The following is an 18605-nucleotide window of genomic DNA, read 5'->3' on the forward strand; positions in this document are numbered from 1 at the left end:
CAGACGGATCACCTGATGGTAAGCAATCGCTTCCTATGGACACCCGAAACACCAGACGTGTTACAAGTGCGTTGCTGGCCGCAAATTCCTAACCATCATAGGAATAGGAATTTTAAGGGTTGTTGGGGAATCGCGGATTGGGAAGATTGGGAAGGGGAGTGCAAGCGTTGTTTCACGCCAGTTTTCTGTGAGGCCGTGGTATCACTCCGGTCGAGCCGGCCAAGCAGTGCCGAAGCATGGCTCTCTCAAACTTGTGCCTATTGTAGTGGTGTTAGATAATAAGTAACAATGTAATAGCAGTTAGTCAATAAATGTATCTTGAGCTGGACACACGTCTAATCATTTATCGCTCCGTTTCCGCCACATTACACTATATTTTAATTATTATGTTATCGGCTTACTCACGTACTGTTTTGACGAGGAACTCGACTAGTTTCAAGCCATGCCGATAACATAATAATTTATTTAGTATGTCTCACGAAAGTTACAATAAAATAATACACTATATTTTGTTTTTAACTTTTTTTAAAGTGTATTTTCCTATGTACCCCAGGTATCCTGATAACGAACCACTCGGAGCTGCAGTACTACCTGTCCCTCCTGAACCAGCAGCTGCCGATCGAGTCGCAGCTCGTCAGCAAACTGCCTGACATGCTCAACGCGGAGATCGTGCTCGGCTCCGTGCAGAGCGTTAGGGATGCTGTTACTTGGCTGGGTGAGTGGGCACTGCTATTTTACTGAAACAGTTTATTAGGGGGGAACCCGACATGCTCAACGCGGAGATCGTGCTCGGCTCCGTGCAGAGCGTTAGGGATGCTGTTACTTGGCTGGGTGAGTGGGCACTGCTATTTTACTGAAACAAGGGGGAACCCGACATGCTCAACGCGGAGATCGTGCTCGGCTCCGTGCAGAGCGTTAGGGATGCTGTTACTTGGCTGGGTGAGTGGGCACTGCTATTTTACTGAAACAGTTTATTAGGGGGGAACCCGACATGCTCAACGCGGAGATCGTGCTCGGCTCCGTGCAGAGCGTTAGGGATGCTGTTACTTGGCTGGGTGAGTGGGCACTGCTATTTTACTGAAACAAGGGGGAACCCGACATGCTCAACGCGGAGATCGTGCTCGGCTCCGTGCAGAGCGTTAGGGATGCTGTTACTTGGCTGGGTGAGTGGGCACTGCTATTTTACTGAAACAGTTTATTAGGGGGGAACCCGACATGCTCAACGCGGAGATCGTGCTCGGCTCCGTGCAGAGCGTTAGGGATGCTGTTACTTGGCTGGGTGAGTGGGCACTGCTATTTTACTGAAACAAGGGGGAACCCGACATGCTCAACGCGGAGATCGTGCTCGGCTCCGTGCAGAGCGTTAGGGATGCTGTTACTTGGCTGGGTGAGTGGGCACTGCTATTTTACTGAAACAAGGGGGAACCCGACATGCTCAACGCGGAGATCGTGCTCGGCTCCGTGCAGAGCGTTAGGGATGCTGTTACTTGGCTGGGTGAGTGGGCACTGCTATTTTACTGAAACAAGGGGGAACCCGACATGCTCAACGCGGAGATCGTGCTCGGCTCCGTGCAGAGCGTTAGGGATGCTGTTACTTGGCTGGGTGAGTGGGCACTGCTATTTTACTGAAACAGTTTATTAGGGGGGAACCCGACATGCTCAACGCGGAGATCGTGCTCGGCTCCGTGCAGAGCGTTAGGGATGCTGTTACTTGGCTGGGTGAGTGGGCACTGCTATTTTACTGAAACAGTTTATTAGGGGGGAACCCGACATGCTCAACGCGGAGATCGTGCTCGGCTCCGTGCAGAGCGTTAGGGATGCTGTTACTTGGCTGGGTGAGTAGGGAGTACTATTTTTGAGAGGGCAAAATATCTAGTGACTTCTCCCGCCTTAGGACCTATGCACACCACATTTTTTAAACGTGCCGTCAACGCGCGTTTTGGGAACGCAATGCGCTGGCGCGTTTAAATTCTGCAGAGCAGTTTGTTGTCGTTTGTATAGATACAAACGCGCGGCACCGATGCGAGCGCAAGCGCGCGCGCCTTCGCTAGCGATGGGGTTTCCCCCGCAACGAGAGGAAAGGGAAGTGTGAATCTACGCTAGTAGCAATCGAGCGATTTGGTGCACCGCACGTCTTTGGAACAATGGAGCATTTCGACACAGAAAACTTCATAACTGAAATTCAAACCCGTCCAATATTGTAGAATTGCTACACACGCGCGTTTGCATCGCGTATGTATCGCTACAAACACGCGTCGATGGCGCGTGTAAAAAACGTGGTGTGCATAGGCCCTTAGGCGAGGCGAGAGAGAGTGTCAGGCTTTTACTGACTAAACACCACCCCATTCCTACTTCTATTCGTCGAGTTGGAGTCCGGGTAAATCCACAAGATAGTCCACAGCTCCAGATCAAGCGTTAGTCCTACTGGTGGTCTTTTTTTTATGAATCACGCCGGTAAAAGAGCAGACGTATCACTTGATGGTAAGCAATCGCCGCTCATGGACACTTGAAACACCAGAAGCGTTACGAGTGCTTTATCAGCCTCATGGTGGTTAGGAATTTAAGGGTTGTTGTTTTGGAATCGGGGATTGGGAAGATTGGGCCTCCGGTAAACTCACCCACACAACGTAAAACTTATTGGTGAAAGAGATATCTCTTTTATAACAAACCCACACATAGACCTTTTTATATGAAAAAAAAAACTCATAATCAACCATTTATATTTTTTACTATTGTAATCTTCAAACACTACCTCCCATTAAAGCCGTGGCCGATACTTTTAGAACACCTTATATAATAATAATTTAACATATAAATACATCTGTATCCAGGCTACACGTACCTGTACATCCGGATGCTGCGGCAGCCGGCGCTGTACGGCATCTCGCAGGACAAGCTGCAGGAGGACTCGCTGCTCGAGCTGCACCGCGCGGACCTGGTGCATACCGCCGCCAGTCTGCTCGACAAGTCAGTATATTGGTTTTAGTAATTACAAACAGTTAACCTTTTTTTTTAGGGGGGGGGGGGGGAGAGTCATCTAATAACTTTTCTCGCCAGAACGAGGCGAGATAGTTTAAGTTATCATTCAATATCTCTCAGTACGGCTGTTAGTATTCTTGACGTAAACTGTTTAAGAGTGCTTGACGCTTGACTAGTTTCGAAGTACATACATCGGAATTTATAAAAAACATGATTATAGATGTTCAAGTTAAAAAAAATCACAGTTTAGTCACGTAAATTGATGGAGAAAAGCTCTATTAGTTTCGAGCCACAGTAGGCTGCGGGACGTTGCCGCGTCTGCGCACGCTTTTCGTGATGAAAAGTCCCCGTGTGACTGGAAACTAGTAGAGCTTTTCTCCATTAATTTACGCGAGTAAACCGTGATTTTAGTATGTTTCACGATAGTTATTTATATAATAACTTAATAATAAAATTTCCTAATTGACTTTAGACCCTGGTTGTACGAAATGTCGGGTTCGATTCCCGAGTTGGACGAAGTATAACTGGATTTTATTCGAAAAAAATCTCAGTAGTAGTACGGAGCCTGGAAATGTGTCCAGTATGTGACAATAGGCTCATCCCCTAGTACATGGGACTTTCAACACAAATGGAGAAAAGTGAGTGTTCATTGTATAGTGGCATTACGTGCCATAATATGCACTTCTGCCTACCCCTCGGGTTTAAAATGCGTGACGATATATACATATAATATACAATTTCCCAATCCCCTTCCAGAGCGGGCCTAATCCGCTACGAGCGCAAATCCGGCCACTTCCAACCTACTGAGCTGGGCCGCATAGCGTCCCACTTCTACTGCACGTACGAGACGATGCAATGCTACTCCCAACTCCTGAAGCCCACCCTTGGGGAGATCGAGCTGTTCCGTGTCTTCTCGCTGTCTGCGGAGTTCAAGCATATTGCTGTTAGGGAGGAGGAGAAGCTAGAGTTGTGTAAGCTTATGGAGAGGGTGAGTGCCTTTTAAAGTTTTTTAAGCTATTGCATAACTTCTATAGCGGGCCAGTTGGTTATTCTTTTTCTAAACTTTTGACTGAATACTAGTTTTACTATTGTTCTCACATAGTTAAAGCAACGACATTGTAACCAGTATTGTATTTGAACCTTTGGAAAAGAGTAACCTATGGAGTTTCTTGCTCATTCTTTAATAGGATCTAACACTTAATGGAACGAGCAAATAGAGCAACTTAGCAACTGACCGACAACAGACGGAAATCATTATTATATGTGCGAATACACAGTTGTTAAATATACGATACGAGTTCTTAATATTTTTTCGTGGTATAAGCTGGTACGACGGGCAGACAGATCATCTGATGGTAAGCAATCGCGGCCGCCCATGAACATCCGAATTACGTGAACGTTGTCCGCATTTTGGGGATACGGGTTTAAGGATTGGGGGAAATTTGAGAGGAGGGGGGGGGGTAGTAGGTATTACTTTTATATACTGTGGGATAAAAAGTATCCTATCGCCCAAGTCAGCTCTTTCCCTGTCTGTATCATCATCATCATTATCAGCCATGCTGATCAAAGCCTCTTCTCACACGGAGAAGGTTTGAGCGTTAATCACCACGATAGCTCAATGCAAATAAGTTTGTATAGCAAATTTCATCAAAATCTGTTCAGTATTTTCAGCGTGATTCACGGACAAACATCCAAACAGACAAACTTTCACATTTATAATATTAGTGTGATAGACTGATTCTTTTTTATACTCCTTCAGAGATAAAAGACGTGACTTTACTAACGTAAACGGTGTCAATATTCTCAAAATAACATTTTATTTATTAAAAAATAATTTAATTTTATCATAACTTTCGTGGGACATACTAAATATTATGTTATTATGGTCAAATACTCGGCAATTTTAAGACACTCTCACCTACAAATTCTTTGTAAATGACAGAGATAGTACGAGGAACTTAAAATTGAGTAGCGTTTGAGTATTCGGGCATTACTCACGTAACTGTTTGGATGAGGAACTCGACGAGAGTAGCAGCTGCTATTAGAATTTGCAGCGCGACAAACAGTTACATGAGTATGCCGATAATATAATAATTAATTTAAAAATATATTTCATTCCAGGTACCAATACCAATAAAGGAGAGCATAGAAGAACCCTCGGCGAAGATCAACGTCCTCCTGCAGGCGTACATATCGCAGCTGAAGCTGGAAGGGTTCGCGCTGATGGCGGACATGGTGTACGTGACCCAGTCCGCGTGCAGGCTGCTGCGGGCCATCTTCGAGATCGTGCTGCACCGAGGTATGATGCACTTACTAGATCTATACTAATATTATGAAGCTGGAGGGTTCGCGCTGATGGCGGACATGGTGTACGTGACCCAGTCCGCGTGCAGGCTGCTGCGGGCCATCTTCGAGATCGTGCTGCACCGAGGTATGATGCACTTACTAGATCTATACTAATATTATGAAGCTGGAGGGTTCGCGCTGATGGCGGACATGGTGTACGTGACCCAGTCCGCGTGCAGGCTGCTGCGGGCCATCTTCGAGATCGTGCTGCACCGAGGTATGATGCACTTACTAGATCTATACTAATATTATGAAGCTGGAGGGTTCGCGCTGATGGCGGACATGGTGTACGTGACCCAGTCCGCGTGCAGGCTGCTGCGGGCCATCTTCGAGATCGTGCTGCACCGAGGTATGATGCACTTACTAGATCTATACTAATATTATGAAGCTGGAGGGTTCGCGCTGATGGCGGACATGGTGTACGTGACCCAGTCCGCGTGCAGGCTGCTGCGGGCCATCTTCGAGATCGTGCTGCACCGAGGTATGATGCACTTACTAGATCTATACTAATATTATGAAGCTGGAGGGTTCGCGCTGATGGCGGACATGGTGTACGTGACCCAGTCCGCGTGCAGGCTGCTGCGGGCCATCTTCGAGATCGTGCTGCACCGAGGTATGATGCACTTACTAGATCTATACTAATATTATGAAGCTGGAGGGTTCGCGCTGATGGCGGACATGGTGTACGTGACCCAGTCCGCGTGCAGGCTGCTGCGGGCCATCTTCGAGATCGTGCTGCACCGAGGTATGATGCACTTACTAGATCTATACTAATATTATGAAGCTGGAGGGTTCGCGCTGATGGCGGACATGGTGTACGTGACCCAGTCCGCGTGCAGGCTGCTGCGGGCCATCTTCGAGATCGTGCTGCACCGAGGTATGATGCACTTACTAGATCTATACTAATATTATGAAGCTGGAGGGTTCGCGCTGATGGCGGACATGGTGTACGTGACCCAGTCCGCGTGCAGGCTGCTGCGGGCCATCTTCGAGATCGTGCTGCACCGAGGTATGGGAGGACTTTCGATATTATGCCTTTTTTAAATCTGTTTTATGTACCTTTGATGTTAAAAAATAAGTTACCAGCTGGCCCGGTAAACTTTGTATTGCGTCCAACATTTTTTTTCTCACCTTATAAAACCTTCCCTGTACTTCCACAAATAATTTGAGACCAAAATCTCCAGCAGTTCTCGAGTTTTAGCGGGACTAACAGCAATTCTTTTCTATAGTTTGTTTTTATACAAACCTTCTGACTATATATTATAAACATCCAATTTGGTGCAGTCTTTCAGAAGTTATGTGCGTACATACATTTTGACGATTCGTTTTTATTTATCACGATTACAAACAACTTTCCTTTCCCAAAGGTTCGCCGGGTTTTTTTTTAAACTCATTAGATTTATTTTTTATCACAATAATAAAACAACAACGTATCGCGTTGCTTTCGCGTGATCAACTGTTTGTTTCAAGTCGTGTTCAATCAAATCGAACCAGTAGTACCAAAGATTAGCTTGTCCAAATAAACAAACAATTAATATAAGATTAAATAAGAAAATATTGTTCTATCCCCCCCCCAGGCTGGGCCCAGCTGGTGGACAAGACGCTGGCTCTCTGCAAGATGGTGGACCGTCGCATGTGGCAGTCCATGTCGCCGCTGCGACAGTTTAGGAAGATGCCGGAGGAAGTAAGTGTTTATTATTACTGCTCTATATTACATGTTCACATATTTAAGTTAAACTGTAAGATTATTATTTGTTTCGAAAATGTATTCTGAAATGAATCGATTTTCTAACTGAAGACCCAATTGCCTCCCCTTCCTAATCTTCCCAATCCCTAATTCTCCAACAATCCTTAAATTCCTAACCCCCAAGGCAATGCACTTGTAACGCCTTTGGTGTTTCGAGTGAGCGACGTTTGCTTCACCATCAGGTGATCCGTCTGCTCGTTTACCAGCTTATACCATAAAAAGAAACTGACAGATTTAGGAATCGAATCGGATACCGCTTGCTCGACAGTCGTGAGATTAATGAGGCTGTTTTAACAAACTTTTTAAAAATACGTATTTCATTATTATGTTATCGGCTTATGAGTCTTTAGCATGGCTTGAAACTAGTAAAGTTCCTCGTCAAACAGTTACGTGAGTAAGCCGATAACATAATAATTAATTTAGTATATCTCACGAAAGTTATAATAAAATTATGTATTTAACATTAGAATTTAAGAATTTAATAACGCTTGCAACAGTGCCGAAATATCGGAAACTCATAGAAATGAATAAATATGGTAAATATCTCGTCTCAAGTTCTAATGTTAGTGTTAGTGACCATGTCAGTTTAAAAACTTATACGTATGCATGTTCCAGGTAATAAAAAAACTAGAAAAGAAAAACTTTCCATGGGAGAAGCTATACGAGCTGGGTCCGAACGAGATTGGAGAGCTGGTCCGCGCGCCCAAGCTGGGCAAGATGATACACAAGTACGTGCACCAGTTTCCGAAGCTGGAGCTCGCCACCCACATACAGCCCATCACCAGGTCCACGCTCCGGGTCGAGCTTACCATCACGCCTGATTTCCATTGGGACGAAAAGGTGTGTACACGTTTTAAGTTGTATTTACCATCGCTAGTCTTGTTGTGGGTGTGTGATACCCAAATAAAGCTATCCTATTAAAGATAAAAAAATCAATCGTGGAGATTATAATTCAAGTAAAGAAGCCTAATAGCCCAGACGTGGACTATTGATTGTAATATTATATGTTCTGTTAAAATATAATAGTTTTAAAATATTTTATAATTGGATGATTATACAATTTATTTATAGCCTTTTTGTTCAGGCATTACAAAATCTATTTTAAGCTATCATAGCATTCTTTCTCCACTCCTGCGTGTCCATTTGCCAGGTGGCAAAGGCTTTCATCGTCAAGGTCGTCATCCCAACTCTTTTGTGGTGTACCTCTTTCTCTTTCCATTTCATTTATCACTTCCCCTGATCATGTGTGGTGTGTGTGATTTTGTCAATTGGATGATTATTTACTAAAATTACAGTTTGACGAAGTAATTCGATAAGTTTTAAGCCATAACAGGGACCCATATTCATGGGAAAGTACATGGGTACAGAAAGCTCTTAGACCTTTTATAATTATACAATAATACATTATTTATTTCAGAAAATTCCATAATTAAAAAAAAAACAAATCAATCATAAAAATAAAATTAAGTGAAAATTTATATTTTTTCATCTCAGATCCACGGCCAATCGGAAGCGTTCTGGATCCTGGTAGAGGACGTGGACTCGGAGGTGGTGCTGCACCACGAGTACTTCCTGCTGAAGGAGAAGTACTGCAAGGACGAGCATCATGTGAAGCTGTTCGTGCCCGTCTTCGAGCCACTGCCGCCGCAGTACTTCTTGAGGGTCGTGTCTGATAGGTGAGGTGGCTTTCACTAGCTACTCGGTTTCATGTACTGCTCGGCTCTTGTTGATCGTAGCGTGATATTTTACATACATACATACATATCGTCACGCCTTTAATCCCCGCAGGGGTAGGCAGAGGTGCATTATGGCACGTAAAGTGGCATTACGTGTACACACACTTTTCACAACTTATGTTGTAAGTTCCATGTAATAGGACACAATGGTGAGCCTATTGCCATATACTGGACACGATTCCAGACTCCGTGCTACTACCGAGAACTTTTCGAAAATTCGAAAAAAGCCCAGCAATACTTTGCCCTTCAGCAGTCGCACTTGCGACCACTCGGCCAACGAGGCAGTCTTTCACTAGCTTCTTTTATTATGGAACACGGAACGGTAAACGAGCAGACGTATCACCTGATGGTAAGCAATCGCCGCCGCTTATGGACACTCGAAACACCAAAGGCGTTACAAGTGCGTTGCCGGCTTTTTGGAGGTTAGGGATTTAAGGGTTGTTGGGGAATCGGGGATTGGTAAGATTAGGAAAGGGGGAATTATACGTACTTTCTAAGATTATGTAGACACCACTGACAAACGGTGAAGGAAAACATCGTGAGGAAACCTGGGCTTATAATTTTTGATTATAAGTTTGAAATGCTCAAACCTGACTTGACCAGTTGGCGCGGCCCTAGTTGGAAAACTGGGTGCCGTGCAACGTGTAGCGGGTTCGATTCCCACACGGCGCAACTTTTTGTGAGTTCCACAAATTGTTGTTTCGGGCCTAGGTATCACAAGAGAAAATCCTAGTGTGGAGCAACGTATTTTGTAACCCCTGACGCAAAAAGAGGAGTGTTATAAGTATGACGTGTCTGTCTGTTTATCTACGGCATCATAACTCCGGAACGCATACATTGATTTCAATTTAGATTTTATAGAAAAAAACCTTCGTGTGAGAAGAGGCCTTTGGTCAGCAGTGGCCACTTATAGGCTGTTGATGTGTTATCTTTTCTTTTTTCTTTTTATTAAAAAACGTTGCTCCACACTAGGATTTTCTCCTGTATCGTGTGTGCGTTTACAAACATACAAGTTCACATACACATGACACACAGACCCGAAACAACAATTTGTGGATCACACAAAGAGTTGCTTCGTGCGGGAATCGGACCCGCTACCCGTTGCGCGGCAGCCAGTTGCCCAGCCACCGCACCAACCGTGCAGTAGTCTAACATCATCCCTCTAATTCCAGATGGATAGCAGCAGAGACCCAGCTACCGGTGTCGTTCCGCCACCTGATCCTCCCCGAGAAGAACCTCCCCCCCACAGAACTGCTGGACCTACAGCCGCTCCCCATATCGGCGCTGAGGAACCCCAAGTTTGAGGAGTTGTATAATGAAACCTTCCCACAGTTTAATCCCGTGCAGACACAGGTAAGAGACATGTTTTTATTAATATTTATTCGAAGTAGATTATTATGACTACACATGATTTACAACATAAAAAGGAATAAAAACTAACTTAAAACTAAAATGAAAAAAAATATCTTCCGCATCGCTGCCACTAATAGGGTGGATGACTAATTTTTATTTCAACGTCCGTCTTGTAGATTATTTTAAAACATTACACACGTATTTTTTATTTTCTTACGGAAACAAATACTTTCGAAGATATATCGATTTGAAATATCACGTGACGTCACTTCTAGGTACGTTTTTTACGTAGAAATGACGTATTGCTCCCACTCCTAAACTTCTTGTCTTCTTTGTTCATTTTCTATACCACTTTTTCAAACTATAAAAGCGGTAACTTCTGCCCGTGGCTTCGCCCGTGTTCCCGTGGGATGAAAAAGTATCCTATCAAAGTCAAAGAAATTAAACCATAAATACATACTTTTGAAATGATCCAAGTTGGCTCATACCCTGTCTGTATACCAAATTTTATCAAAATCCGTTCAGTAGTTTCGGCGTGATTGACAAACTTTCAAATCACTACATAGTATAAAACAAAGTCGCTTTCTCTGTCCCTCTGTCCCTTTAAAACTAAGCAACGGGTTTTGATGCGGTTTTTTCAAACTTTCACTTTAATAATATTATCCTAATTTCTCCGCAGGTATTCAACGCAGTATACAATTCGGACGAAAACGTGTTCGTTGGCGCCCCGGCCGGCGCCGGCAAGTCAGTGGTGGCTGAGCTGGCTCTCCTACGACTCCTGGCGACCAACCCGGCGGGAAGAGCCGTGTATCTCCTGCCCAAGGACGCGCTCGCAGACATCGTGTTCGCAGACTGCTACCATAAGTTTGGCACCCGGTTTAATGTTAAGGTAAGGAGATTAGAGAGTTCTCTATTCTTTAAGAGATAGTGAGAGAGAGAGAGAGAGAGAGATGGAGAGAGAGAGCCACCAACCCGGCGGGAAGAGCCGTGTATCTCCTGCCCAAGGACGCGCTCGCAGACATCGTGTTCGCAGACTGCTACCATAAGTTTGGTACCCGGTTCAATGTTAAGGTAAGGAGATTGAAGAGTTCTCTATTCTTTAAGAGAGAGTGTGTGAGAGAGAGAGAGAGAGAGAGATGGAGAGAGAGAGCCACCAACCCGGCGGGAAGAGCCGTGTATCTCCTGCCCAAGGACGCGCTCGCAGACATCGTGTTCGCAGACTGCTACCATAAGTTTGGCACCCGGTTTAATGTTAAGGTAAGGAGATTAGAGAGTTCTCTATTCTTTAAGAGATAGTGAGAGAGTGAGAGAGAGAGAGATGGAGAGAGAGAGCCACCAACCCGGAGAGAGAGAGATGCCGTGTATCTCCTGCCCAAGGACGAGCTCGCAGAGAGAGTGTTCGCAGACTGCTACCATAAGTTTGGTACCAGGTTCAATGTTAGAGAGTAAGAGAGAGAGAAGAGTACTCTATTCTTTAAGAGATAGTGTGTGAGAGAGAGAGAGAGAGAGATGGAGAGAGAGAGCCACCAACCCGGCGGGAAGAGCCGTGTATCTCCTGCCCAAGGACGCGCTCGCAGACATCGTGTTCGCAGACTGCTACCATAAGTTTGGCACCCGGTTTAATGTTAAGGTAAGGAGATTAGAGAGTCGACTATTCTTTAGAGAGAGAGTGAGAGAGAGAGAGAGAGAGAGAGAGAGAGAGCCACCAACCCGGCGGGAAGAGCCGTGTATCTCCTGCCCAAGGACGCGCTCGCAGACATCGTGTTCGCAGACTGCTACCATAAGTTTGGCACCCGGTTTAATGTTAAGGTAAGGAGATTGAAGAGTTCTCTATTCTTTAAGAGATTGTGAGAGAGAGAGATGGAGAGAGAGAGCCACCAACCCGGCGGGAAGAGCCGTGTATCTCCTGCCCAAGGACGCGCTCGCAGACATCGTGTTCGCAGACTGCTACCATAAGTTTGGCACCCGGTTTAATGTTAAGGTAAGGAGATTGAAGAGTACTCTATTCTTTAAGAGATAGTGTGTGAGAGAGGGAGAGAGAGAGAGGGAGAGAGATAGAGGGAGGGAGAGAGAGGGAGGGAGAGAGAGAGAGAGAGAGAGAGAGAGATAGAAAGAGAGAGAGAGAGAGAGGGAGATAAAGAAAGATAGGAAGAGTTTACATGCGAATAAACACGGATAGAAAACGAACCACAGTTGGGCAGAAAGCCCGCCAGACACGATCACCGCCTGGTCGGAGGATACTGCTTTACTTAGGGTACTTTACTCTCTGTTTCCTTTTTTTTTTGAGAGGGGAAAATCATCCAATGACTTCTCCCGCCTAGGGTGAGGCGAGAGCTCTTACTGACTAAAAACAACCCCGTTACTACTCTTGCTTTTCGAGCCGGAGCCCCGGTAAATCCGCTAGGTAGTCCGCAGCTCTGGATACTCTCTGTTCCCTAAATATTAAAGTATATAATTTTGTTTGTCCGCAGGTGGTACAGCTGACGGGCGAGACGGCGACGGACCACAAGCTGCTGAACAAGGGCCAGATCATCGTCACCACCGCCGACAAGTGGGACATTCTCTCTAGAAGGTAAGTTTTATGTGTATAGTAAAGCGGGGTGAATAGGGACTGGAGAGGGGTGAATAGATACTATGAAGAATTTCCCTATACCTATTCACCCCTCTTCTGTCCCTATTCACCTCTCGATCCCAATTCACCCCGTTTTACGGTATGTGAACTTGTATGTTGGTAAACGCACCCACGACTGAGAAACCTAGTATGGGGACAGTGCTTAAAAAAAAAAAAAACAAATTCAGTCAAAAACTTTCGCATTTATAATATTAATAACATGCAAAATATACTTTTGATTGGCGTTACCGTTATTCAAGTAGTCTTAAATACAACAATAAAAGGTTTTGGTTTGATCCCCGAGTCGGGCGAAGTATTTATTAATCACGTCACGTATACTTTTTAATACACAAAATACAAGTGGGTTAGCATTTTATAGGTAGTACAAGTACCTATAAAACATTATTCTAAATTTTGTTAAAAATTACAAAATATAAAATGTATGCTCTTTTATGGAGGTAGGAGGAAGTGGAAAAAATCCACAATACATTGCGTTTTAAGGTATAAAAACCCAAGTTTGATATAATATGAATACACATATTTTGTTAAGTCCTCCAAGTTCCCCGAGGGAAGTGGAAACTATCGTTTTCTTTTTCTTCTCCTCTAATAACATCTTCTGATTTATTTCGTTGCGGGATCCAAGATTCATGTCCCTGGGACGTTGGACTTCAATTTTCCGGTGTTTGCATGGTTGTATCTACTGTAGATCCTGGTGCACAGGAGTTGCAACGGTAAGGGAGGTTGTGGCGGTCTTGTCCCACTAAAAAAAAGTCCCCCGTCCCTCCGCTCCCGCTCGTGATTTTTGTTAAGCCCCCTCTCCCCTAATAGGCTACTTTCCTACCAGTCAAATTCAATACTTTTTTCGAAACGTCAAAAACGATATTTTCTATGAACTTTGTATGAAATAGTGCGTTATGACGTCATAAGTTTTTGACGTCAAATAGCAGACTTATTTCTAGAAATTTAGCTAGAAAAAATCGAAAATTAAATAGTTCATCAAATTTATGAATGAGAGTGTGATTATTTTTTAATATTTTATTGTATTGAAAAGTTGTAATAATTTATTTTTGACCGAGGATACTACCCAATTGAGTCACGTGATTTATGGATGTCCTCCTACCCCTTCAGGTTAGATAATATATAATAATTTCTTTGTCTCCCCTAGATGGAAGGTACGTAAGAGCGTGCAGAGCGTGTCCCTGTTCATAGTGGACGCGCTGCAGCTGCTGGGCGGGGAGGAGGGGCCGGTCCTCGAGGTCGTCTGCTCCCGGATGCGGTACATATCCTCGCAGATTGGTGAGTTATTCCTTATTACAGTGGAAATATATTTTCGGGGAAGGTCGATTAGTTTCGAGCTAGATTGGGGCTCTTAATTATGAGTTGTAGACGCGGTAAAAGATTAGGCATTACTTGCCGCACTCAGAGACATTTAACGATTACTTAAACTATTCCTTAGTAACGTAAAAAATTTTGTTCCGAAAACAATTTCTAAGGACTGGGTGATTTCTAATGACTCTGAGTACGGCGGTAAGAGTTGATGTCGACGTTGTAAGTTAATAAATTAACTAACATAAGTTAAGGGTAAGAAAGGGAAATCTTAATCCCTTAATTTGAATTGGTCCCTTAATCATAGTCCCGTGATCTACGTATGAGTTTGTTATAAAAAAGCTATCTCTTTCACTGTCTCTGTCGCGACGCATCGTGCGTATTAGTGAACCACTTTACACAGAGTAGAGTCAATGTTTATGTAACTCCTTTATGTTCTCAAATTGAATTAACTGGTCCGGGGTACGAAATTTCTTCACTATTATCCGGGGTACGTAATCTTCAAACACAACACTACCTCCCATTGAAGCCGTGGCAGAAAGTGTTAAAGCGCTTTATATAATAAAATGCTACTTAATTTTTAACTTACATTGTCCACATCAACTCTTACCGCCGTACTCAGAGTTATTTAATAGTTACTTAACCCAGTCCTTAGCGTTGTTTTACTTTTAGAACACCTTATAGTAAAATATATTGTCCCCCAGGTCGTCAGATACGTATGGTGGCTCTATCGCTCCCGCTGGCGGACGCGCGCGACGTGGCGCAGTGGTTGGGGTGCTCGGCCAACACCACCTTCAATTTCCATCCCAGTGTCCGGCCACTGCCTCTGCAGCTGCATATACAGGTATATAACATTTTATTTAATTAATTATTAAGTTATCGGCATCGGCTTATTCACGTACTGTTTTGACGAGCATTCATGAACAGCATTCCGCGACACACGACGCGGCGAATATGAGCCTCTAGCATGGCTCGGAACTAGTCGAGTTCCTCGTCAAAACAGTACGTGAGTAAGCCGATAACATAATAATTAATTTAGTATGTCTTACGAAAGTTACAATAAAATCATTTTATTTAATGTTTATGACCCTAGTTATTTAAAGTTACTTTGACTCAATTTTTATAATCAACTAGCTTCTGCTCGCGACTTCGTCCGCGGAAAATAAAAAAAATTAGGGTTGTACTACCCTCTAACATTTAGGGGGATGAAAAATAGATGTTGGCCGATTTTCATAGATACCGGATATCGCATCCGGATATCTAAGCTATAGCTGTATGCATAGCTGCTAAGCTATAACTTAGCACTGATGGAAACGGATTCAACTAAGATAAGTTCTTCATATAGAAAGATTTGTGCCATGGATGGCTTCCCTACTATCGATACATTACATATTTGAGCTGCGCATCTTCCTCGTACAGCTACATAGCTTAATGTCAGTGGAAACGGTCACATAGTTACACAGCTACATTTACACTATTACATCTTCGTAGCGACATAGCTGGAAAAGTTCCTTAAAAGTTTGGTTCAAACAAACTCGTTTTTTTTTTTAAATCAGCGGCCTGCTTGCGGTGAGCTACCCTGGCTCGCCGACCGCAGGCCCGCACTTACGGTGGCCGGAACGCCCGGAGTGTCTCTCGCGACGGTAGAAAGAAACTCGATTTTACGGTACCCTAGGGGTCGTCCATTAATCACGTGAGGTTTTAAGGTCTAAAAAAACACGCGTTTGGTGAAAAATTAAATACACGTGATATTTTATAAAGTCCCCCGTCCCCCCTCGTGATGTTTTGTGATTTTTGTCGAACCCCCCCCCCCCTAATTGAGTGTCAGGTGATTAATGGACGTCCCCCTATTGGAATAAATGGTTTAAACATCGTTTATACTCTTAGGGCTTCAACATCTCCCACGCGGGGTCCCGCCTAGCCGCGATGACGAAGCCGATCTACCACGCAGTAGTCCGGCACGCGGGCGCGCGCCCGGCCGCCGTGTTCGTGCCGTCGCGCCGGGCGGCCCGCCTACTGGCCGCCGACCTGCTGGCGCTGGCCGCGGCGCACGCGCAGCCCGCCGCCTTCCTGCGCGCGCGCCCCGACGTGCTGCAGCCCTTCCTCAAGAGGATCAACGACAAGGTATGCTATATGTACATATAACATAGCCCGCCTACTGGCCGCCGACCTGCTGGCGCTGGCCGCGGCGCACGCGCAGCCCGCCGCCTTCCTGCGCGCGCGCCCCGACGTGCTGCAGCCCTTCCTCAAGAGGATCAACGACAAGGTATGCTATATGTACATATAACATAGCCCGCCTACTGGCCGCCGACCTGCTGGCGCTGGCCGCGGCGCACGCGCAGCCCGCCGCCTTCCTGCGCGCGCGCCCCGACGTGCTGCAGCCCTTCCTCAAGAGGATCAACGACAAGGTATGCTATATGTACATATAACATAGCCCGCCTACTGGCCGCCGACCTGCTGGCGCTGGCCGCGGCGCACGCGCAGCCCGCCGCCTTCCTGCGCGCGCGCCCCGACGTGCTGCAGCCCTTCCTCAAGAGGATCAACGACAAGGTATGCTATATGTACATATAACATAGCCCGCCTACTGGCCGCCGACCTGCTGGCGCTGGCCGCGGCGCACGCGCAGCCCGCCGCCTTCCTGCGCGCGCGCCCCGACGTGCTGCAGCCCTTCCTCAAGAGGATCAACGACAAGGTATGCTATATGTACATATAACATAGCCCGCCTACTGGCCGCCGACCTGCTGGCGCTGGCCGCGGCGCACGCGCAGCCCGCCGCCTTCCTGCGCGCGCGCCCCGACGTGCTGCAGCCCTTCCTCAAGAGGATCAACGACAAGGTATGCTATATGTACATATAACATAGCCCGCCTACTGGCCGCCGACCTGCTGGCGCTGGCCGCGGCGCACGCGCAGCCCGCCGCCTTCCTGCGCGCGCGCCCCGACGTGCTGCAGCCCTTCCTCAAGAGGATCAACGACAAGGTATGCTATATGTACATATAACATAGCCCGCCTACTGGCCGCCGACCTGCTGGCGCTGGCCGCGGCGCACGCGCAGCCCGCCGCCTTCCTGCGCGCGCGCCCCGACGTGCTGCAGCCCTTCCTCAAGAGGATCAACGACAAGGTACGGTATATGTGTTTATTTTAATCATAGGCGTAGCCAGGTTTTAGTAAAACGAACAACCCCCAAAACCTGGCTACGCCTATGATTTGAATGCTTAACACTTTAAACGTCACCAGTGACCGGCGTTTAAAGACAATCGGCGAGGCGTCACCGCTTCATGGTAGATATCCCACCCACTCGCACAAGCGCCTCGCTTCAAGCTTCCTTATGCGAACTGCTAGGGAGTGGAAGTCCTTGCCGGAGTCTGTGTTTCCTGATGGGTACAACCTGGGTGTCTTCAAAGCCCGAGTGAATAGGTTGCTTATGGGCAGACGTGCTCCATCGTAGGCCCCATCATTACTTACCATCAGGCGAGATAGCGGTCAAACGTCGGCCCATTTAACATAAAAAAAATGTACTAGCTGACCTGGCAAACAGTGTTTAATGATTAGAACTTGAGACGGGATATTTACCATGTTTATTTATGTGTATGAGTTTCCGATATTTCGGCACTGTTGCAAGCGCCATGATCACGGATGAACACACATGGTTCTTATGGCAAACATGGTAAATTAATTTATTATGAAACAAGTCGGTAATTGAGCAGACGTATCACGTGATGGTAAGCAATCGCCGCCGCCCATGGACACTTGAAACACCAGAGGCTTTACAAGTGCGTTACCGGCTTTTTGGGAGTTAGGAATTTAAGTGTTGTTGTTCGGGAATAGGGATGGGGAAGATTGGGAAGGGGAGAATTGGGCCTCCGGTAACCTCACTCACACAACGAAACACAACGCAAGCGTTATTTCACGTCGGTTTTCTGCGAGGCCGTGGTATCACTCCGGTCGAGCCGGCCCATTCGTGCCGAAGCATGGCATATAAAATTTGGTAAAAATCTGTAAAACCGTTTCGGTAACTAACATTGTAACATGGACATTTTATATATTAGGTAAATATCTTTTTGACGCATCCACGCCACGACATCAAAAATATTTAAAGTTTTAAAAAAGAAATTACGTATTTTTTTTTCTGTATTATTCTCAGAGTAGTAACAAGAATGTATTTGTGTGTTTTTTTTTTTATGAAACAAGCCGGTAATCGTGCAGACGTATTACCTGATGGTAAGCAATCGCCGCCGCCCATGGACACTTGAAACACCAGAGGCTTTACAAGTGCGTTACCGGCTTTTTGGGAGTTAGGAATTTAAGGGTTGTTGTTCGGGAATGGGGATGGGGAAGATTGGGAAGGGGGGAATTGGGCCTCCGGTAACCGCATCCACACAACGCAACCGTTGTTTCACGTCGGTTTTCTGCTCGGCCGTGGTATCACTCCGGTCAAGCCGGCCCATTCGTGCCGAAGTATGGCTCTCCCACACTTCCACTCCCTAGCAGTTCGCACAAGGAAGCTTGA

At 45.7% G+C, this 18605-nt stretch overlaps 1 protein-coding gene across 1 annotated transcript in view; it reads left to right on the top strand.

The window, feature by feature from the left end:
• The window catches only part of LOC118278594 (putative U5 small nuclear ribonucleoprotein 200 kDa helicase), a 61082-nt gene that overhangs the window by 19215 nt on the left and 23262 nt on the right, over window positions 1-18605 (top strand). Inside the window, exons 18-30 of the mRNA XM_050703845.1 lie at window positions 554-715; window positions 2832-2967; window positions 3736-3967; window positions 5101-5278; window positions 6903-7009; window positions 7688-7912; window positions 8567-8748; window positions 9981-10161; window positions 10841-11050; window positions 12633-12733; window positions 13938-14068; window positions 14803-14942; window positions 15986-16222. Coding sequence (XP_050559802.1) covers window positions 554-715; window positions 2832-2967; window positions 3736-3967; window positions 5101-5278; window positions 6903-7009; window positions 7688-7912; window positions 8567-8748; window positions 9981-10161; window positions 10841-11050; window positions 12633-12733; window positions 13938-14068; window positions 14803-14942; window positions 15986-16222 — 2222 coding nt within the window. The remainder of the gene's footprint in view (window positions 1-553; window positions 716-2831; window positions 2968-3735; window positions 3968-5100; window positions 5279-6902; window positions 7010-7687; window positions 7913-8566; window positions 8749-9980; window positions 10162-10840; window positions 11051-12632; window positions 12734-13937; window positions 14069-14802; window positions 14943-15985; window positions 16223-18605) is intronic.

The sequence above is a fragment of the Spodoptera frugiperda genome, chromosome 24 (genome assembly GCF_023101765.2).
Source record: "Spodoptera frugiperda isolate SF20-4 chromosome 24, AGI-APGP_CSIRO_Sfru_2.0, whole genome shotgun sequence".
Classification (NCBI taxonomy): Eukaryota; Metazoa; Arthropoda; class Insecta; order Lepidoptera; family Noctuidae; genus Spodoptera; species Spodoptera frugiperda.